Source organism: Mobula birostris, chromosome 25, assembly GCF_030028105.1.
Source record: "Mobula birostris isolate sMobBir1 chromosome 25, sMobBir1.hap1, whole genome shotgun sequence".
In the NCBI taxonomy this organism is placed as follows: domain Eukaryota; kingdom Metazoa; phylum Chordata; class Chondrichthyes; order Myliobatiformes; family Myliobatidae; genus Mobula; species Mobula birostris.
Genome location: NC_092394.1, coordinates 30,506,354 through 30,527,836, shown reverse-complemented (window position 1 = coordinate 30,527,836; position 21,483 = coordinate 30,506,354). Strand labels below are relative to the sequence as shown.

Genomic DNA, 21,483 nt, shown 5'->3' with positions numbered 1-21,483 from the left:
ATGTACGTGAAATGGGGGAGATGCGTTTAAGAGCAGAGTTGATAGTGGAGGAAGGGAAGCCCCTTTCTTTAAAAAAGGAAGACATCTCAACACCTTATATTCCGTCTGGGTAGCCTCCAACCTGATAGCATGAATATCGACTTCTCTAACTTCCGCTAGGCCCCACCTCCCCCTCGTACCCCATCTGTTACTTATTTTTATGCACACATTCTTTCTCTCACTCTCCTTTTTCTCCCTCTGTCCCTCTGAATATACCTCTTGCCCATCCTCTGGGTCCCCCCCCCCCATCTTTCTTCCCAGACCTCCTGTCCCATGATCCTCTCGTATCCCCTTTTGCCTATCACCTGTCCAGCTCTTGGCTCTATCCCTCCCCCTCCTGTCTTCTCCTATCATTTTGGATCTCCCCCTCCCCCTCCAACTTTCAAATCCCTTACTCATTCTTCCTTCAGTTAGTCCTGACGAAGGGTCTCGGCCTGAAACGTCGACTGCACCTCTTCCTACAGATGCTGCTTGGCCTGCTGCGTTCACCAGCAACTTTGATGTGTGTTGCTTGAATTTCCAGCATCTGCAGAATTCCTGTTGTTGGCACTTTTAGATGATGTTTTATTTGATATTAATATTTTTGGTGGCAACTCTGCATAAAATCTAGTATGATCATATTACAGGAAAAATGTGATTGAACTAGTGTCTATGCAGAAAAGATTCACAAAGATTCAATATTTTTTAAAATGTGAGGATTGCCTAATTTGCTAGTGAGTGCTCATTTTGTTTGAATAGTATTTAATAAATCAGCTTAGCAGGCACAGCCAGCTACGTACAACCCTCTGAAAGCTTTGGTCTCCAGGGGAATCCTGTGTTTTTGGGGATAGGTGTGAAAGTGAAACTGAAGCCAGTGATCAGATACAGTCCAGGTTTATGGAACTACATGGACTATTCCTGCCCTCTTAAGACTCTATTTTCTTTGCCTTATTTAGGTTTTCATTTTCATAAGCGACGTTAAAGGTTAAAAATTCAATTGAATTACATTTAACAGAACAAATCATCACAAAAATCTTGAGCCTTCTTGAAATTCTTTCCCAACTTTAGGTTAGAAAATAAATTTGAATATAGTTGCTTCGTTTCTTTTTTGTTTTTATTATACATTAATTTATTTTTAAATATCATAATTGGTTTATTGTGATGTAGAAGGAAGGCATTCAGCCCCTCTATCAATGCTGCTAGTTCCCTGTAGAAGTCGTCCCATCAGTCCCATTCCTATACCCTACAACTTTTTGACTGTCACATCTATCAACACCTCTTTTGATGTATCTACCTACATAATGGGTAATTTCCAAACAATTAACCAAACAACATGTTTTTGAGAGGAAATGGAGCAGTGTTGGAAAACATTGTGATCATGTGACAGCACCTCAGTTTTGGATCAAACTTGCCTCTCTGGAGCTGAAATCATTTTTGTGCCATCATGCTCCTGTGGGACAGTCAGAAAGTTAGATCAAGCCAAACAAAAGTGGTACAAAAACGAAAAAAGATGGGAACAATCAGCTTTTTAAACAATATTGTGAGAAGGTAGCAAGACCTCTGTGACACATGCAAAAAAAAAATGATTATGATCTATTTATTGATAAAATTTCCAACTCTATTTGCAGGATGTGACTCAGCATTAGGAAATAAATTCTTTGTATATCTCATTGGTCTTTGGGATGGTGTGCAATTGGTGGGGTGGGTGGCAACAAAATTATTGAACATTTATTGCTAGTATAGTTATTTTCATCGACCTTCTTGCACAGGTGTAATTTTAGAATAGCATTACTTCAGGAAGCTACACCTTTAATATAGTTAGAAAAAAATTAAGATTCAGGATTTCTACATGGTTAGAAGCAGCTTCTTAAGCAGCTAAGTACTACTAAATCGTTGAGGAATATTTCAACTTGTATTCAAGAGCTGTTGGATCATGATAGGATTCTGGGAATATTACAGGACACTCCCAGACTCATGATTCTGCTGTTGCTGATGATGTTAGTCTAGCAGCTTCACAATCAAGACATCGGATGATGATCACATGATGTCTGGGACTGTTATGCCATGAGATGCACATCATAGATTACCTAGTATTTCATTACCAGTGCGTCCCTGAGGCTTTCAAAATGGGAGTAATTTTGTCCTGTTGTGAAATTCAAATTGCTGTATCAGACTGACGTAAGCTACTGCAGAAATGCAGTTTTTAACAGCTCTTGCCTCAATGGGTCATTTCAGGTTGCATCAGTGTGTGTTTAATATGTGCCACTCGAACTAACTACTTAGTAGATGATCTGTGTGTACCTGTCCCTACTGGCCATTGTAGTAAAATGTGTGTTACTTGTGTATCACGCAGAGTACGGAAATTGAATTTAATGTGCTATGAATATCAAATCTGTTGCATCATTTAGCATAAATCTGCAGTTAGCCCAATCTCATATCAGTGCTCAGTGTCTCCTTTTCTGCTTAAACATACTAGTTAGTAATTTTTGTCCCTTTTATATAACTCTCTGCTTTCTGTAAATTCTGCTAAGGGCAGTGATCACACTTTCTAACTGCGATTAAACTGCAGACTATATTTAAAAATTGTGATTAATGTTCAGTAAAAGGTCATCGATGTACTCAAGGTTGAATAATTGTAAATTATAGCAGTGAACCTTTTAATTATTTCAAAGATCCAAAGTATATTTATTACCAAAGAACGTATAAATTATACAGCCTTGAGATTTGTCTGCTTACAGGCAGCCAGAAAGCAAGAAACCTGATAGCACCCAAAAAAAAGGGCAACCCCTAATATGCAGAGAAAGAAAAAAAAATACAAATCATGCCAACAGTAGAAGCAACATTTGATAAAGATCACTGTGCTTTATTTGTGTTTGTTTTCTATGTTAAGTGTAATGGATAGAGATGAAGGTTAAATTTGAAAGCACAGCAGAGCTGCAGGTACTTTAGTTGAATTCCAACTCCACCAACCTGGGAGGGGGTGGGAATTCTGATCTCCAGTGCTATTTTGACTATAGAGTTTGCATCTTCTCCTTGTGACTACATGGGACCAAATTTCATATTGGCTGTTGCGACTGGCCATTGTAAATTGCGTTTAGTTCTGGTGGGTGATAGAAGAATAGTCTATATTAACAGGAACGTTGAGAAGATCAGTTACAGGGAATCGGAGAGCCGACACAAGATGCAGCCCAACTTAATCATAAGCAAATATGGAGAAATGCACTTGGAAGAAACTGGGTAAATAGTGCTGCTGCTATCTTTAAAAGGAATTAAGAGAATATAAATAAACTAACATGCTTTTGTGCGTTGAGAGAATTACGAAGTGCTTTAAAAACGATGTTAGACTCCTGAAGAAATATTAACCTGGAGTTTTAAGCTGGAAAAGAAGCAGTGACCACTGGCCCAAGTGTGGGGTGATTTTAGATTAATGATGCAACAGATCTGATTATATTTAATAGCATTCAAATGTTCCAGTGTGCAGCAGCTGGCGAGGTCCTGGGAAGACATTTTGCTTCCTAGGAAGGGAGAGATCTGGGAAACACAGAACAAAGAACGCAGTAAAGGAGGTCACCCTATTGACTGCTGATCAGTCTTACTGCAAGTAGAATTGTGTCAACCCAGATCTATGAGCTGAAACTGGCCACTGAGTAGTCGTGTTCTGGGAGCTGATAGCCAGCTGAAGAACAGTAAATTTCAAAAGCAAAACAGACACCTTTTCTGATGGACAAACTCATTGAAGCAATGCTCAGATGCTGCTCGCGGAGATTTGATGAAGTTCTGATCCACACGTACATATGTGGATCAGGACTGGAAATGGGCCCGTGTAATGGGCCATAAAGAACTAAGAAAGTATGTGAAGAAATATATTTTAAAGGGTGCCTTGCAAGATGATCAGCGGCAGTGACTCCAAAGAGTAACCACTGAAGGCTATGATCCTGGGTCTGAAATTCTGAGAAGAATTTACCAAGTTGAACTCTGGCTGAGTTCTTCTAGATTGGGTAATATATAAAGGCAAGTGGTATATTTTGGATGTTAAAGTAATTAATGTTGTGTAACTCTGAACTTTAAGGTTGTGAAATCAAAGGGTTGAGTGATTTTTGAACTAGACGGTGCATCATTGAGTTGTTTAAACTAATCATGGTTAATACCGTTATTGGGCAAAGTCGTGGTGTGTTTTATTGAGTGTTGCATTTAATTGGCAACAGCTGTTTCAGTAATGTGAATTTACTGATAAACATCCTATGGATAGGGGAAGCAGAACGTGGAAGTCTAGAGCCAGAGACTGGGATTTATGTTTTTTTTTGCTACCTGATGAGCATTTTAAAACCCATTGACCAGTTATTGTGCAAGAGTTGCACAATGACCTCAAATCATTTAGGTTTTGGCATTTTAAGAAAATTTAAATTATTTTCAGAAAAGTGGACAGAATTGAGGGAATCATTCCCAGTGGCTCCAAAATCCCTTCCGGAACATAGAAAAGTACAGTACAGAAACAGGCCCTTCAGCCCGCAATGTTTGCACTGACTATAATGCCAAATTAAAGTAGTCCCATTTACCTGCACATGATCCTTATCCTCTTGTCCCCTCCCTGTTCATGCACTGTATCTGTCTAAATGCCCATTAAACATCATTACTGAGACTACATCCCCTGCAGTGAGTTCCAGGCCTTTCATAATTTTGTAAACTCTACAAAATCAATTTGGCTTCAGCCACCAATGCTCCATAAAAAACAATCCAAGTTTGTCCAACTTCTCCTTTATAGCTGGAACACTCCAAGACTCTAGGTAACATCCTGGTGAACCTTTTCTGCACTCTCTCTGAAACTTTCACTTCCTTTCCATAGACTTTTAATTCACCTTTTAAAGAAAATACTTTAGAGCTGTTGTGATTAATGCAAAATGTTTATTTTTAACCTCATACAATTTTAAACAACTCGTCCTATTTGTGTGCATGTCATATCAGTAAGAATCTGAACACCCAGGAAGTCTCAAGTTACGTCATCTTTTTGGGCCAGAATTTGTTTATCACAACGGTGATATTGTCAATGTTTTCTATCATTAGTATGTAAAATCAACAGCAACCTCTATCTCAGCAGCATAATTAATGAAGGGTCATAGGCTAGATAGTTGTGAAAGTGCTGTTACGAATGAGGTTTGAAGCACTTTTATTGTGGTGATTATAATAGAGGGAAATACCAGCAAATGATGATAGGATTAAGACTTCACAAGAAGGCATGATCAAATTTCAAAGTAAAATTTATTATCAAAATATGTACCTGTCATCACATACCATCTTGTGATGCATTTTCTTGCAACCATTTATGGGAAAATAAGTGCAAGTTCATAGTACATTTATTATCGAATATGTATAAATTGCACAACCTTGAAATTGGGCTGCTTACAGACAGCCAGAAAACACGAAACCCGAAAGAACTCAGTTTAAACTAAGGCCAGCTCCCAATGTGCAGAGAAAGGAGAAAAAACACAAATCATGCAAGCAATAAAAGCAAGCAGCAGCATTCAGAATGAAATTGAGTCCATTGACATGACGCCTGGAGCAGGCCCCTAGCTTCAGGCTCAGTTCATCACACAGCGGGGTAAATCACCAAGAAGCTGGTAGACACGAAACCCGGAGCACTGGAGCAGTCTCACAGCCTCAGTGTCGCGGAAGAGTGAGCAGAATGGGCCCAACCACCCTGCCTTTTCAGCCTATCTGGGCCAGTAATTCAATTGTCCAGACACTAGGTCACCCCTACACTAGGATGCAGGCCCCGCCACAGTGATATCCTCTGGGCCTGGACCCCGCTGCCTCATTTCGGCCCATACTTGGCCTTTCAAAATCAGCCTGGCGCTTCGATCGATCCAACCTCGCTTCTGATTTAGTTGGACCAGCTCTGAAACTCCTCTGCTCCGACTCCTCTCCGATTTGCTCGCTCCATCTCCGACTCCCACTCCATCTCGAACGTGCCACATTCCGAATTTGTATTGCCACCCGCACGCCTCAACCCTTGAGTCAGCTTTCCGTTCGCTCATCTCTTCGTTGTTTGCGGTGGTAAAAGTCAGTTCAGATTGGCAAAACCATCTCCTCCACAATCTCCATCAATAGCGGAGCACCACAGGGGTGTGTGCGTGGCCCCCTGCTCTACTCACTGTGTGGCTAAGCACAGCTCCACCACTTCTGTGGGCTGAATCAAAGGAGGGATATTGAAAATTTGGCTGAGTGGTGTAATAATAACTGCTCACTCAATGTCAGTAACATCAAGGATCTGATTGTAAACTTCAGGAGAGGGAAATGAGGTTCATGAGCCAGTAATCATCGGAGGATCTGAGATAGAGAAAGTCAGAAATTTCAAATTCCAGGGTGTCATAATTTCAGTGGCCTGTCCTGGACCCATCATATAAATATAAATAGAAAGCACAACAGCACCTCTACTCCCTCAGGAGTCTGCAGAGGTTCAGCATGTCATCAAAAACCTTGGCAAACTTCAATGGATGTGTGGTGGAAAGTGTGCTGACTGGCTACATTATGGCCTGGTGTGGGAACAGCAATGCCTTTAAGTGGAAAATCCTACAAAAGGTAGTGGATTCGGTCCAGTACATCATGGATAAAACCCTCCCAACGATTGAGCACATCCACATGAAACATTACCATAGAAAAGTAGCATCCATCATTAAAGATCCTCCCCATCCAAGCTGTGCTCTTTTCTTGTTGTTGCCATCAGGTAGATGGTGTCAGTGCTTCAGGTGTCGCACCACCAGGTTCAAGGACAATTACTGTCCTCAACCATGAGGCTCTTGAGCAAAAGGCTACACTCATTTTAGGATTCTTATCTTTTTACTTAATGCTCCTGTTATTTACATCTGCATTTGCTGTTTGTTGTCCATTGATCCTGTTTACAGTTACTGTTCTATAGATTTGCTTATCATGCCCGCGGAAAAAAGAATCTCAGGGTTGTATGTGGTGACATATTCTGATAATAAATTTTGCTTTGAACTTTGGTAGTTTACTACAGAAAAAGTGTTATTAATGAAGTATTTAGTCATATTTCTTGCTTTGTGAACCACCAGTAAGCTGTCAACCCACTTCAGTAGTGCCTTCTTAAACCTAAAGAAATACAATAGAATTTATTAAAAACTATATATAATGAAGACTGACAAGCATCCATTCAAGATTGATAAAATCGAAGGAATGACTGAATATGGTATCTGATGCCTAACCAGACGTAAAACAGTGTGCTTATAATATCAGCCTGCATTTTACTAGTTATATTCTACACTGCTATAGTGAAGGTCTAATTTGGTCTCTATTCTGTTTGTACATGCACTGGATGAATCAGAATTAGGTTTATTATCACTGGCATGTGTTGTGAAATTTGTTAACTTGGCAGCAGTACAATGCAATACATGATAATATAGAAAGAAAAAAGTAAATCAATTATAGTAAGTATATATGTATATGAATAGATTAAAAATAGCGCAAAAGCAGAAGTTATATATATTTTTAAAAAGTGAGGTAGTGTTCATGGGTTCAATGCCCATTTAGGAATTGTATGGCAGAGGGGAAGAAGCTGTTCCTGAATCGCTGAGTGTGTGCCTCCTTCTGTACCTCATTCCTGACAGTAACAATGAGAGGAGGGCCTGCCCTGGGTGATGGATTGGCCTTTATGACCTTATAGACAATAGACACTAGGTGCAGGAGTAGGCCATTCAGCCCTTCAAGCCAGCACCACCATTCACTGTGATCATGGCTGATCATCCACAATCAGTACCCTGTTCCTGCCTTCTCCCCATATCCCTTCACTCCGCTATCTTTAAGAGCTCTATCTAACTGTTTTTTGAAAGAATCCAGAGAATTGGCCTCCACTGCCTTCTGAGGCAGAGCATTCCACAGAATCACAACCCTCTGTGTGAAAAAATCTTTCCTCAACTCTGTTCTAAATTGTCTACCCCTTATTCTTAAACTGTGGCCTCTGGTTCTGGACTATTATTATTTATCTACTAGGTTTAGGCTGTGTTTGCCACCTGCTATGAGAAAGTTGCTGAAAATCGTCAGCAGGATTAAAGCAAAAAGCTTTCAACTGTGCAAGCGATATGAATTGCTTTGTAGAAGTTTTTTTTAATACCCTCTTGGAACAATGAAACAAAGGACCTGCAGGAGGGACTGTGCAGATGAATAGAAACTCGCATTATGAAAGAATGATTGTCCATGCAACTGTTAATTGCTAATTTAATAGCAGTTTCAAGATACCCATAGTATAAAGTATAGGACATTATTAATTTGAGGGTAGTATTGTATTGCTAATGTAAATAGTTGTGTTTATTCGAGCCTGTTAATTTTGAGTTGTCAGCATTTTATGAAGCATTAAATATTGGACTCCAACTATGAGCAGTTGCTTCATGGTTCATAGAAATTGTTTCCTAACATATATTACAGTAAAAAGCTGATTATTCACCATCTAACTATTTAGAAACCTTGGTGGTGTGCCAGGTGATGTTTGTTTTGCCCTTTTCCACTCAGTCAAAGTCAGTTTATTAAAGTACCTAGGTATCGCCATATACATGAGATTCATTTTCTTGAAGGCATTTGCAGGAAATTAAAGAAGTTGTGAAAAACTATATGAATTATAAAAACTGGAAAGCTATCATATTCTTAACATTTTTAAAAATGAATTAGGTGCTAAGGTATTAATGCAATTAACATTGAATAGTTGAGAAAATCTGCCAATCTGACACCACCAAAATCCTGAGCATGTTGGATTATTGGAGCTTCACTATATTCTTTTAATTGAGTTGTTGTTCCTTCCCAGTTTCGAAACATGATATTAGTCTTGCCTGTATTGTCTGTACATGATATAACCAAATATTTTCAGTTGTAACTGGAATGTTGCCAATTAAGCCAAATTAACTGCAGCACATTGCAAACCACACCAGACAACGACTTTGCCCATTAATTATATTTCTTTATTTAGTTCAAACAACTCAAAAATTCACAACCACATACCAAACAAACATCACTAACTCTTTGGCTACACAACTCTTTAAGTAGTTTCGTAGCCTCCAAAACGCAATAACTCTTTTCATGTACCACCTTCCATAAATAAACCTGACCAGGGTTTGATGTGGTGAGTTTCCCTCAGAGTCAGAGGCTTGGGGTTGTCTTCTGCAGTTGTTAGTTTCCAGGGTTATTGTTATCGGTCATCTCATGAGGCACCCCTTCTTATACATTTCTTTGTTAACTTTACAGACGTAATTTTAATTTTATAGTCTTTTGTATGGCTGAAGATGACTGTTTTACCATTTATGTACTGGTTATTTGAAATCAGTTGTTTCAAATCATTGCTGGTTATCAAAATTAATGTGGCCACCTGGTCCACAGTTATCAAAGTTTAGACTTGTACAATACTGTCTCTAGTACACTCTATTTCAAAATCATCTGTTTCTTGTAGAGGAATAATGTGGGGAGAAAATGCAGCACTATAAAATTGTCTCAGGTGAAAAATTACTGTAGCAATGACTAGCCAAATGATCACATGCCATTGTGACCGCACTTCACATGGTCCCTTCAGCTTCATACTGACCTGTTATGTTTTGTGACTTCAAAGAGCCCAGGAGAACGAGTCTTAGCTTTATTTTGACTTTAAGTGAGGCGTGGGTATATGACGTGGTGGCGTAATGCCAGATGACATTCACGTACCCTTACATGTAATGAATTATGTAAACAATAAAGAATATTTAATCGAGTAATATATTCACAATATTACTCAAATATTACTGAAGTATTAAATACACAACATGAGAAAGTCATTTTTGTTTCGGTTTTTCCATTTAACTTTCCTCTCCCTGACTATCTACAGTATATTTGGGTGACCGAGACGTAAACCTGTGTGGGAGGAGTTTTATGATGAAAAAGCTGTTGCACCAGGCGGTTCCACTCACTTGGCCTCAAACATTTTGGTCCAGTGGTACAAAGTATCATCATGACTGGAGATTCCCTCAGCTTCAGTGGATAGCTATGATGCCTTCTGTGCCTTGTCGTGCCCTTCGTTCTCCAGAAAGCGTTGTAGCATCGATTTCTTGGCCGTTGGATCTTGTAATTGATCTTATTCACCCAGTCCGCCAGAACTGGCTTCGAATGTGGGGGTAGGCATTCACCCCCCCCCCCCAGCTCACGAGGGTAGGCATACACCCCCCCCCCCCAGCTCATGGGGGTAGGCATAGTTCCCCCCCCCAGATCAGGGGGGTTGGTGTAGTTCCCCCCCCAGTTTACGGGGGTAGGCATCGTCCCCTCCAGCTCACGGGGGTAGGCGTACACCCCCCAGCTCATGGGGAAGGGGAGGTACCTGTAGCCCCCAGCTCACGGGGGGGGGGGGGTGGCGGGGGTGGCAGTAGGCGTACACCCCCAGCTGTTGATTCAAAGTTCTGAGCTGGTTTCAGCTATCACATCACTGGTTGATAAATGCCAAAGTGTACCTGCGGACAGCCAAGCTTATTGTAGACTGGGAACGTCCTCTGGAGTCAAGCCCACACCCGATGAGGAAGAAGAATATGAGGCTTGGGCTGAGCAGCCGTCTCAGTTACTGGATGAACGGTAGTGCTCAGGTAATATGAAAAAAGAGACTGGTGGAGAGTTTGAAGGGTCCATTGGCTGATATAGTGAGGTTCCTAAAGGCAGAAAATCCATTCGCCAAGTCAGCTAACTATATGCAAGCTCTGGAAGATGCTTTTGCCACTAGTGAAAGTTCAGCTGATCTTGGGATGAACTTTAGGCACACATTCCAGGAGGAAGGAGAGAAGTTTTCTACCTACCTTTTCAGGTTGGAGAAACTGCTGCACTGTTTGTGCCACAATGGGGGCATTCAGCTGTCTGAGAGATATTTCTTAGGAGTGGAGCAAGTTGTGAAGGGCATGCTGTCACATTACATGATTGCTCCACGTATTTGAATGACCCCACAAGATGCACCCTCCTCCATCTTTTACTGAGTAACTTCTCTGAATGAGAGAGGAGGAAAATATAATTGAGGAGCGAAATGTTTCCAAAGGCCGTGTAATGTCTTCAGTGGTATCCTCTGTTGTTAAAGTGACCCGCGATGACACAGAGATATTCCTTTTGAGGAATGAGGTGAAAAGCCTTCAAGCTGAGCGGACTCGATGGATGTCTGCTAATGTTTCATCTGAACATGACGTGTCCGTTAGGAAGCCTGACCCACCCTTAGGACTTACCAAGCAGTAGAATGAGGCTGAAAAGGGGTCTTTTGACTAGAGAGGTGAACGGTATTTTCTGTTACAACTGTGGGGAAGATGGACATTTCAGGGACAGGAAAATCTTCGAAAAGTAAGTCAGCAATTAATCAGACAGAGAAGAAAAGAAGCAAGACTACGGAGGGACTCAGTAAAGGAATGGCCTGGCATCTCAGAGAGAACACATTCCAATCAGTGTATCAAGGGAAATACTAAGGTGCAAAGCACTATTCCTGAAGGTTTAGTGGGACCAAGCTCTGATGTATCCATGCAGATTGAAGGTACTTATGCTAGAGCCATACTTGACACAGGTTCTCAAGTTACTTTCCTTTGCAGATCCTCTTACAACCAGTGTTGACTCACTTACCATTGACGCCACTTAATGCTTTTGAGATTTGGGAATTTAGTGCTGATGATTACCCGTATGATAGTTACATGTCGTTGAAACTGGAGTTTTTGGAAGCAGATGTTGGAGTAGCTGAGACTATTGATACGCTAGTGTCAGTCTGCCCGGATCTGGTTGGAAAAAGGTGAAGCTTCCATTCTTGCAGGAACAAATGCTCCAATTGTGAGAGGGCTTGTGGGTGCATGCAAGCAGAGAAATGGAGAGAATTTTTTGAAAACCTTGTCTGTTCACCCGGTGTTAAGAGCAGCTTTTGAGTAGGTTCCAGTTCCTCCTAAGCAGGATGATGTGCAGAAATGAGGAACTATGTGGTCAGTCGGTCAGTCAGTCAGTCAGTGGGTGCCGTTTCGAATCCGGGGTTGGCGGCTACGCACCTCCATCTTCTTCGATCTTGCGACAGCACCGAGTACAGCCTCTCCTCCAGTTTGTTCTCGCTGGCCGCCTTCGTACCGCCCGCCGCTGCCCCCACCGAACTCGAGCCCGAGGCCGTTTTGGCCTCCAGCTGTGGCTGCTTCTTGGAGCTCGGCCCTTCCTTAGGCGGAGGCCTTGGGCAGGTCCAGGCACACGGTGCAGCGCCCAAGTTCATCATGTCCCTTCTAACTAGGGGCATAGCATACGATTCGTAGATACGTGATGAGGCTTTAATCTCTTCCACGGAAGATGGCCGTTGGCTCACAAGGAGCTCATCCGCCCTTTGTCAGGTCTTGTTTTTTTTAGTCCTGCTGGGTGTCCTCACACCTTCCTCACCAGACTAAGTCCGCTGGGGGAGCCAGCCCAAGTCACCGATCATTTGACCACGCCCCCCCACTGAATCTCTATGTGGTACACCCAGTCTAAATCTGTCATGTTACACCCTGAAAGGGTGGCTAGTGTAACTGAGGACACCCCTTTCCAAGAGAGGTCTTACTAGTTAGCATCCGAGGAGGTTGAAGGTGTTTGGCAGCACCTGCTTAAAGTGAAGGAAGCTGAGTTCAGTCGGGGTCAGGGGAGACTGAGTCATCAGAAAGTACGAGTGATAGATAGGGGAAGGCAACCCCAAGCAAACAGGAACAGTCACAAGGAGTGCCTGAGGCTGACTAAGCTGAAGATGAGATAAAGAGGTCTCAGAAGGCCAGGAAGCTCCCAGATAGGCTGGCATATGATGCACCTGGGAAACTGTGTGTTGTGTCATTCCCCATGGTGAGATATGTTACTTCCATTTATTGTGGATTGTGGATCCTGAAATCACAAAATTCATTTGAATACTGTGTTAATAATAATGGATTGATAAGTTCTGAAGACTTAGAAAGTCATGAGTACATGACTATTTTTGGTGGGGAGAGAATGTAATGCCCTGGTTAAGACTATGTTTTATTGTATTTTTACTACTGTGCTATGAGGTATTTTTATTTTTGCAGTTTTCTGCAAACACAGTGTGTTCTGTCAGTTAAGCTTCACAGACTAGTATTTTGGCTGAGATAAGGAGAGTTTACGAATGTTGTACCAGCCAGTTGGGTTTGCTTGGTAATGTGCTGTAGCATTCTGTCCAGTGGGATGCCATTGAACATTCGAGAGGGCTGGGCAGGACCAGATTTCTGAAGGATAGTAGTCTGGTTTGAGGTCCTTTATTAGGAGGTACGGAGAAGGATACTCGGAGGATCCCACCCGAAGGGGAGACCCTGTTGTAAGAAGAGCTTTGTGCAAATGAATAGTTTCAAGGAGAAAGTGCCAATATTCCTGAGAGAGCCAGTTCATTCAAAGTAGTCTTTGAGGGTAGTTAGAACTGTGGCTGGTGTCTTTCACACAGAACGTGGGTTCAGCGTGTGAGTAATCAAAGGGGAGCATCCTGACTACTCCAGAGACGAGCTCCAACATTTATGTGTACATTTAGATTGCCTTAACTGTACTGGACCCTTTTCATTCTTTCTCCCCCCCGTTAACTGTTTGTAAAAGTGGAAATATCTGTAAGTATACTAATGCTTTAATTTTGTGCTGGTGTAAGGTCTGTTATTTCCTGGCAAGCAATAACCTTGCATGGTGTAGCATTTACACAGTGTTCACCACCATTTTCAGTCCCTCATCGGAACATTCCAACTTTCCTGTTTGGTTGAACCCGAATTATACCAACCCTAGACATGTGTTGCTTATTGAAGCTGGCCTTCTCACCATTATCCATGCAATGCTGAGTCACTAGCTAACGAGTCTAGTTTGTTACAAGCCTTGGTGAGAGGGTTACATATATAACCTTTAACACATGTATAGTGCCTCCTTTGCAAGTACCTCTTGTTGCAGAATTAGGAAAGGTCAAGAAACAATTTAGGGCCGAGATCAGTTACCAGGTCCGGAGATTTGACCTTGGTCGCTGGGCGTAGATTTTGGACTCCAGCAATTCCCCAAGTATAGAGGCGCTGGCGCTGGTTGGCAGGTGCTGAGGATGAAGACCTGTGATCCCCATGGTCAGGATCTGTCGGCCCTGAGGACATGGGTCAGTGAGCCCTGATGGTGGGGTGGAGGTTAGGAAAGGGTTTGCTTTGCTGCTGTTGTATTTGTCTTCTTGTATGTTGGTTGCGTTTATTCTGCTGATCGTTGTGGACATGCTCTGTTAACGCCAAAAGCGTGGCAACACTTCTGGGCTGCCACCAGCATATTCTCAAACTGTGTCTTAAGAACACAAGAAATAAGAGCAGGAGTAGGCCATCTGGCCCGCCGAGCCTGCTCCGCCATTCAATAAGATCATGGCTGATTTGGTCATGGACTGATCTCCACCTACCTGCCTTTTCCCCATAACCCTTAATTCCCCTACTACGCAAAAAATCTATCCAACCTTGTCTTAAATGTCCACTGCTTCATTGGGCAGAGAATTCCACAGATTCACCACTCTCTAGGAAAAGTAGTTCCTTCTCATCTCCATCCTAAAGCTACTCCCCTGAATCTTGAGACTATGTCCCCTAGTTTTAGTGTCAGTTGTTAACATAATGGACGCTGTTCACTATACGTTTTGATGTATATGTGACTAATCTAATCTAATCTGATTTTTAAAAATATTTTGGTACAATTTGTCAGCAGAAAATGAACACTTACACTGTGCAAGGCACTTTTCCGTTCTTGGTGAACGAGAGTGGTGGGGAGGAAAATGTGAATTTATGTGGATATTAAAATAATTTTATTCAGAACTTTGTCCTGTTATAGATTTTTTAATTTAATAAACATGCCTTTTTCTTTGCACAAAAATCATTTTGACTTTAGATTTGGCCATCCACAGCCATTTACCAATCTCTGGGCCTGCGCATGCCACATGTAGGCCAGTTCTATCTTTTAGCCTTTGGGTTGATGAACGTATCTACCACAGATGGTTCGTGCAGCATGAACATTGTCTCTGGTGAATTCAGTGAAATGCTTTGGGGAAGGTTGCTGCAGAGTTGAAAAATACAGGGCTTTTCCAATCAGCTGGTAGCCTGCCTCTTGACAAAACAATACATGATGGTGAACATCTGATAAATTTGGGCAGTTTGCTGGTCATTGGTGTACCAAGCCTACTTAACAAACCCTCAGTCTTGCCTGAGACTGAAAGCCCAGGGGAGCACAGGACTTTGTCATGTTAATTAAGGTCTCAGACATACAATCTTTATTTTGTTATAAATTGGTTGAATTTTGCATTTTATGTGAAAAGAGTTGTGCTGAAAATCTCCTGGTTAAATAATCTTCATAAATTTGTCTAGAAAAAATAACCCTTCCACTTGCAAATGAAAGAGTTTGTAAAGTTATTAAGCTGGAGTTGAAAACCTGACCACCTTTCATTATAGTTTATTGCATCAAGTGTTGAGGAGGAAAGAAGTGTGTTCTTCATTCTTAAACATTTCCTTTCCCTTGCAGAAGCTGGCCGCTGAATGCGAGAGCGCAGGCTATTCAGGCACTTTGATCCCGTACAAGTGCGACCTAACCAGTGAGGAGGAGATTCTCTCCATGTTTTCTGCCATCAAGACACTGCATCAGGGTGTGGATGTGTGCATCAATAATGCAGGACTGGCCCATCCTGAGCCGCTGTTATCGGGGAGAACAGAATTTTGGAGAAACATGATTGATGTGAGTAGTTAAACATGAGCAGAGCTTTAAAAAAATTCAGCTGGCCCTGAAGGACTCTAATCATTAATGCTTCTCAATGCAAAGGACATCCTGCTAGTTCTGAGCTTGTAAGAATCTCCATTATTGCTCTCTGTATGTTGTCTTCTGTCATGACAAATCATAGGCATGACAGAATACAGCTAAATAAAACTGAGTAGTGAATAAATAGCAAACGATTTCTTAATTCAGCACTTAAAACTAATTTTTGGAGTTTTCGGGATGGAATTATGAAAAGAGAAACAGTGCTTGCAATTTCTTTGAGCTTCCTTATTCTACATGAAACCAAATAGGTATACTTTCTAGCTAACAGCCTGCATGAGCGGCCATTTTGGGGCAGTGTGATTTAAAGAACCAAAATTCAAAGATCTTAGGATTGAATTCGTACTCTGGTGAATAATTGGTTCTGTGGCTCTAGTTTGTCCCATCTACGAAATGCACTGATCTTGCTTCGAGTACTCCAACTGTAACACCCAATCCTATTACCTCTACTGTCACAACAGGGACTTCAGGTGCATGGGAATGTTCCTACCTGCGTATCCTCCAAGTTGCATGCCAACCTGACTTGAAAATACATCACTGTCCCTTCACTGTTACTTGATCTAGGTTCTGTAATTTCTTCACAGCACTCTGAGAGTACCTAACTGCAGAAGTTCAGAAAGGTAACCCACCGCCAGTTTCTTAAGACAGTCAGAAATGAGCAGTAAATGCTGGCTTTTTTTTTGGTGATGCCCAGATCCTGAGGAAAATGAAATACTGCTAACATCAAGCAGAGGGATCCATGTTAATCAAAAATTGTCTAATTGTCATCGCTGATTATCAATTAAATAACTAAAATACCTGGTCCCAGAACACACGTGCTCTTACAACTCAAGCAATCTTTTTACTTGTGCACAAGGAGAACAGCGCAAGCCCCTGTCACCCGCACGGTTCTGAACTCTGAACAGAAAACTGCTATTTTTATACAGAATTGGCTTATCAGTTATGGATATTGATCATTGTAAATTGTGTATGTTTGAATTTGTTACCCGCAAGGTTAATCGCCATTCACAATAGAGGTGTTAAAGTCAATCAAAACTTCAAGCAGACAGCCGATGATATTTTGAAGTTAATTTTGAAGACAATAAAGCCTTAGTTGTTGGGTATGATTAACATCCTTCTGTTATGTCATCTGCCTCCGGCATCCCATGTTGTGTAAAGGTTTCAATAGGTACATTTAATGTCAGAGAAATGCATACAATATACATCCTGAAATTCTTTTTCTTCGCAAACATCCACAAAAACAGAGGAGTGCCCCAAAGAATGAATGACAGTTAAATGTTAGAACCCCAAAGCCCCCTCCCCAGCCCCCCTGCCACACACAAGCAGCAGCAAGGTAACGTCCCCTCACCCCCCCAGCAAAAAAAAAAGAATCAGCGCCCTCCACCCTTTGGTGGCCGCACTTGACTACAATTGCCCCAAGTTGTTGTTGTTTTACCACAGCTTCCACACTCCCTTATCTTTGTCCTGTAGAGGACAACGTTAGTAACGCAGAGTCTCTGAAAATCCTTGACAGTTTAATGAGGGACTGTTGCCTGTTGATATCAGGGGCAACACTCCTGGCTAATACTGGCACAAGGACCACCTGTCTTAAACGAGAGGAAGTCTAGTGTTAGTCAATTTTGGGGGTCACAGTGCGGATTGCCAGCATTTCGGCAGTAATGTCATTGATGGCCTGGCTCGTGCCATGCAGCGCTAAGGCTGCATTAGTAACCAGTTTTCCGGCAGTGCTGAAGCTGCGTTAATCCTCTCATGAGCCAGTCTCGCAAGTTCCTAGAACAGGCACCCTACAATCCAGAAACACTCAATCTCCATAGTCCTTCAATGCCAACCCCACACAGGGTGTAGAGAGAGAGAGAGAGAGAGAGCAGGTAGTACATCTGTGGCACTATGGAGGGTCCAGGTAACAGTGATGTGTCCATGATTTAAGTTCAGACGAAAGATCCCTTTTTAGAAGAGGTACATAACCAGTAAGTACCATTAACAGGATTTGGAGGGTCACCAGTAGTTTTGACATTGCACGTACTGTACCTTAGTCCTGTCTCTTGATAATTACAGTAATATACTTTCCCCCTATTCCTCAAGTAGCAGCTTCGAAGGAAGGGGGTTATGTGTTTGTTTTAAGTAGGACAACTCTCACTACTATCCCTCAAAACAGTTGCATTGGCAAGAGTCATTCCAAAGGGCAGTGCAGTCCTATGCTCCCTTTACAGTTATAATTTTGTCATTGAAATAAAGCACAGAATCAAACCCACTGCGATCCAGTGGTATGAATGCAATGGTAGTGCACCTTCCGAATGTATGGGTGCCCTCCAGAGCACACCCAACAACCGGACTGGTTGGTAGGTGGTGCGTATTCATAACCGAGGCGAAGAAAAGTGTTGGGAATATTGATGTCATGAGATACTTCTGCATTTAGGCAGAAAATAGATGTCCAGAATATCCAAAACTAATAATGTATGGTGATCGCTTAAGGTGGCAGATTGTAAAGATCAGGAGTTCAGTCCATCAGTTCTTATCGTTAACGTTCTTCTGGCCACCTGTTCGTGGTCATGTGGCACCGCTAGCTTAATGTGCGAGGCATGTATCCATGTCTGCTTTCCTTGGACCTTTAAAGCAGTAAATGTGGTCAGTAACACTTGGAATGGACCTTCCCAGCAGAGCTCCAGGATTCAGGAGAGTACCCAATCTCCCAAAGGGTAGGTCTGCCAACTTTGCAGCTAGCCCGATATTCTGGGTTTCAAGTACCTGTTAATGGGAAGTTTTAAGAACTTGTCTTAGTGCTATACAATCCTGCAACATGGTATGGATGCCCGTCTGTTGAATTAAAAAGGGAAGGGTGACTGGCAAGAGTGTGGGATGTCCCAAAGCTATCTCATGGGGTGATAAGCCTGTTACGTAGCACAGCGCATTGTGATGAGGGCCAGTGGAACGCCTCTGGCCATTTTAGTTTGATCTCTGCACAATTTAGTTAAACTGTTTTTCAGGGTCCTGATCTGTCTTTCAGCTGCCCTGTAAGATTGATGGTAGTAAGGGCCAGTGAAATGATGCTTACACTATAAGGTTTTTGATAGGTCGAATCTAACTTTACCCATAAAGGGAGGGCCATTGTCGCAAGATTTTTCTCAGGGATCCCAAACCTAGGAGTAAATTCTCGTAATAACATTTAGCAACAGTTATAACAGTTTGATAAGCTTCTCACCATGGAGGTAACACAATAACAGGTGTATAACCACAACCCATACAACCCAGGTAACTGCATAAAGTCCATTTGGAGATGTGCAAATAATTTCTGGGGGAGGGTCCAGTGGTGGCAGATACTGGCAGTGTCTTTTGAGATTGTGTCTCTGGCAAATCATATAGTTGCTGTTACTTTTCTTGCTATGGTTGAGAATCTCTCATTTTAGATTATATCCATCATCTTTTATAGTCTTGCACATAGTGTGCTTTAGTCCATAAAGTCTGTTCAGCCTTTGACAGATCACTCTGTAATTTTGTTAGTTAATTTGGAAAGTATTGGCAGCCTGATCACACTGGGGTGCTCTGTGGCCATAAAGATCTGCTGGTGCTGCTTCAGCAACAGAGACAGCTTGTTTGTCCCCTCCAGTTATTTCATCCTTCCCGTTAGTCTGAGTCACATAGATTGTAGTAAGTAATTAAAAAGCAGGAAAAGGTTCATAGTTAGTTCACCGTATTTACTGGAGTTCTGAAGAGGTGAGAAACCCGTGTAATTTCCTTAATTGTCCATTGTGTGCTGCTGCTAAGGCATAACAAGATTCAGTGCACTGGCTGCAACGGTTCCAGCTTTTATTAAGGCAAAAATGTTCAGCTGCTTGAGCAGAACAGGAGAGAAGGTAGCTGAGCCGCCTCAACTGTTACAGTATGTGACATACACATACGGCATATCCACCAAAATAGTTCCACTAGCTCTTTTCAGTATCAGGTCAGGAGGAAAAGCCGTCAAAGAAAAATTATATTTGGGCTTGCATCAGGCGGCATTTTACAATGGGCAGAATGAAAATCATTTAAGTTCTTAAGCACAGTTTGGGGACCGATTATTTAAAGTAAACTGTGTATGGTGCTGGTGGCGATGGAGGCAGAAACTGCTATCAAAGTTGCCTTGGCCTGAGGGCAACTTCGAGCCCAGTGGCCAGTCTGTTTGCAAACAAAGATATAACCCTCATGAACATTCCAAAAACCAACTTGGTCTTGATTTCAGTGGTGCTCAGGGCTTTCTTTCGGTTTTCACTCCTGTCAGTCTTGTAAATCCCAGGTGGAAACCCAGGAATACCGTCACACACAGATATGGGGTTCTTCATTGCTGTTTCTGTAAATTTGTTTTACCAGTCAGGGTTTTTGAATAGTAATTACAATGCAACTAACTGGAAGGTATTTGGCACAACATTGGAACTGACTGGCCTGTTACCGGACTGTACTGTTCAATGTTCTATGCAGTATGCATTTCCTCATTCCACTAAGTTGAGATTTAACCAGGTAGATGAAAGCAAGCTATTTTCAGCCAATTTGTGTTTTACCTTCTGACCCACATGCAATCCATTGGCAGAGGATAGGTGGAAATTTGTGTGTGTCACTTGGCCATCAAAATTGGGATGATTTCATTAAAGTGTTCATGTCAAAACTCGCAGGCACGTGTGGGCAGATGGATGTAATTTAAATTCCCATCCTGATCTGTACAAACAGGGTGGACAGAAGGACCTGTTCCTGTCTTGTACGATTCTGTGTTCTGTCTTTTTTGCCACCGACCTTCTGTATCCCATTCCAACCTGCGATCTAATGAAACCAAGCACACTAAAGGTAGTTGCTACCCTGCTCATCCTCTTCCTCGTCTTCCGCTGTTTAGCTTTTATTTCAGTTGCTACCACCTTCCCTTGGAAGAGGCACTGATTATCAAGTGCCTCTTGCATGGACTCAAAAAACATTATTTATTATGTTATGTCATCACTTACAAGTGTTGTTCTTCCTTCTTATCAGTCAAAATTAACTACTGTTTAAAGTATTCTATGAGGACTTTTATTTTGGAATAAATGCAATACTAATATTTTGCATATTGTATCAGACAGCCTAATGTGGCTTGCATTTGTACACCTGCATGTGTATCACTAAGTAGAGTTTGGGACCAGACATTGGAAATTGCTTTTCATTGCTCCATTAACTACAAACGTTTGTATGTAAGACCTTACTTAGTAATGCATAATTAGGCAATTTTTTCTGTCAGTTTCTTTTTCCTTCTGCTTTAAGCCTGTGTGAAATGTGCAAGTCCATTTAAAAAGGGTCAACTGGCTTTGGAATTTGAATTTGAATCTGGCTTTTGGCTGCTGTTGTGCTGAAATGATGCAGAATTTCTTGGCTAAGCACTGTATAACAGCGCCAAGCGTATTTCACATTTGTATTAAAACTGTAGATTCGGTCACATTTGGATATTCAAGTGAGTTCCTTGTTATTTCTTGTCACATTGTCTTAATAACTACAATTGTGATGAGTATCTCCCATGTACCCAGCTTCCTTCAGACAGTGCAACATTTTTTTATTGTGAAGCCAAGCATGACGGGAGAATGGGATTTCTGATGGATTTTCATTGCATTGAATTACCAGACAGGAATTGCAATTCATGAATAAACATGATAAACCTATTTTAAGTGGAAAGGCAACTCAATCAACCTACACAGA

At 41.8% G+C, this 21,483-nt stretch overlaps 1 protein-coding gene across 2 annotated transcripts in view; it reads left to right on the top strand.

Annotated features, from left to right (window-relative positions):
• Positions 1 to 21,483, top strand: part of dhrs11a (dehydrogenase/reductase 11a) — a 107,389-nt gene that overhangs the window by 12,261 nt on the left and 73,645 nt on the right. For both annotated transcript variants that reach the window (XM_072242885.1, XM_072242884.1), the window contains exon 2: positions 15,511 to 15,720. In XM_072242885.1, the coding sequence (XP_072098986.1) occupies positions 15,511 to 15,720 (210 nt within the window). The remainder of the gene's footprint in view (positions 1 to 15,510; positions 15,721 to 21,483) is intronic.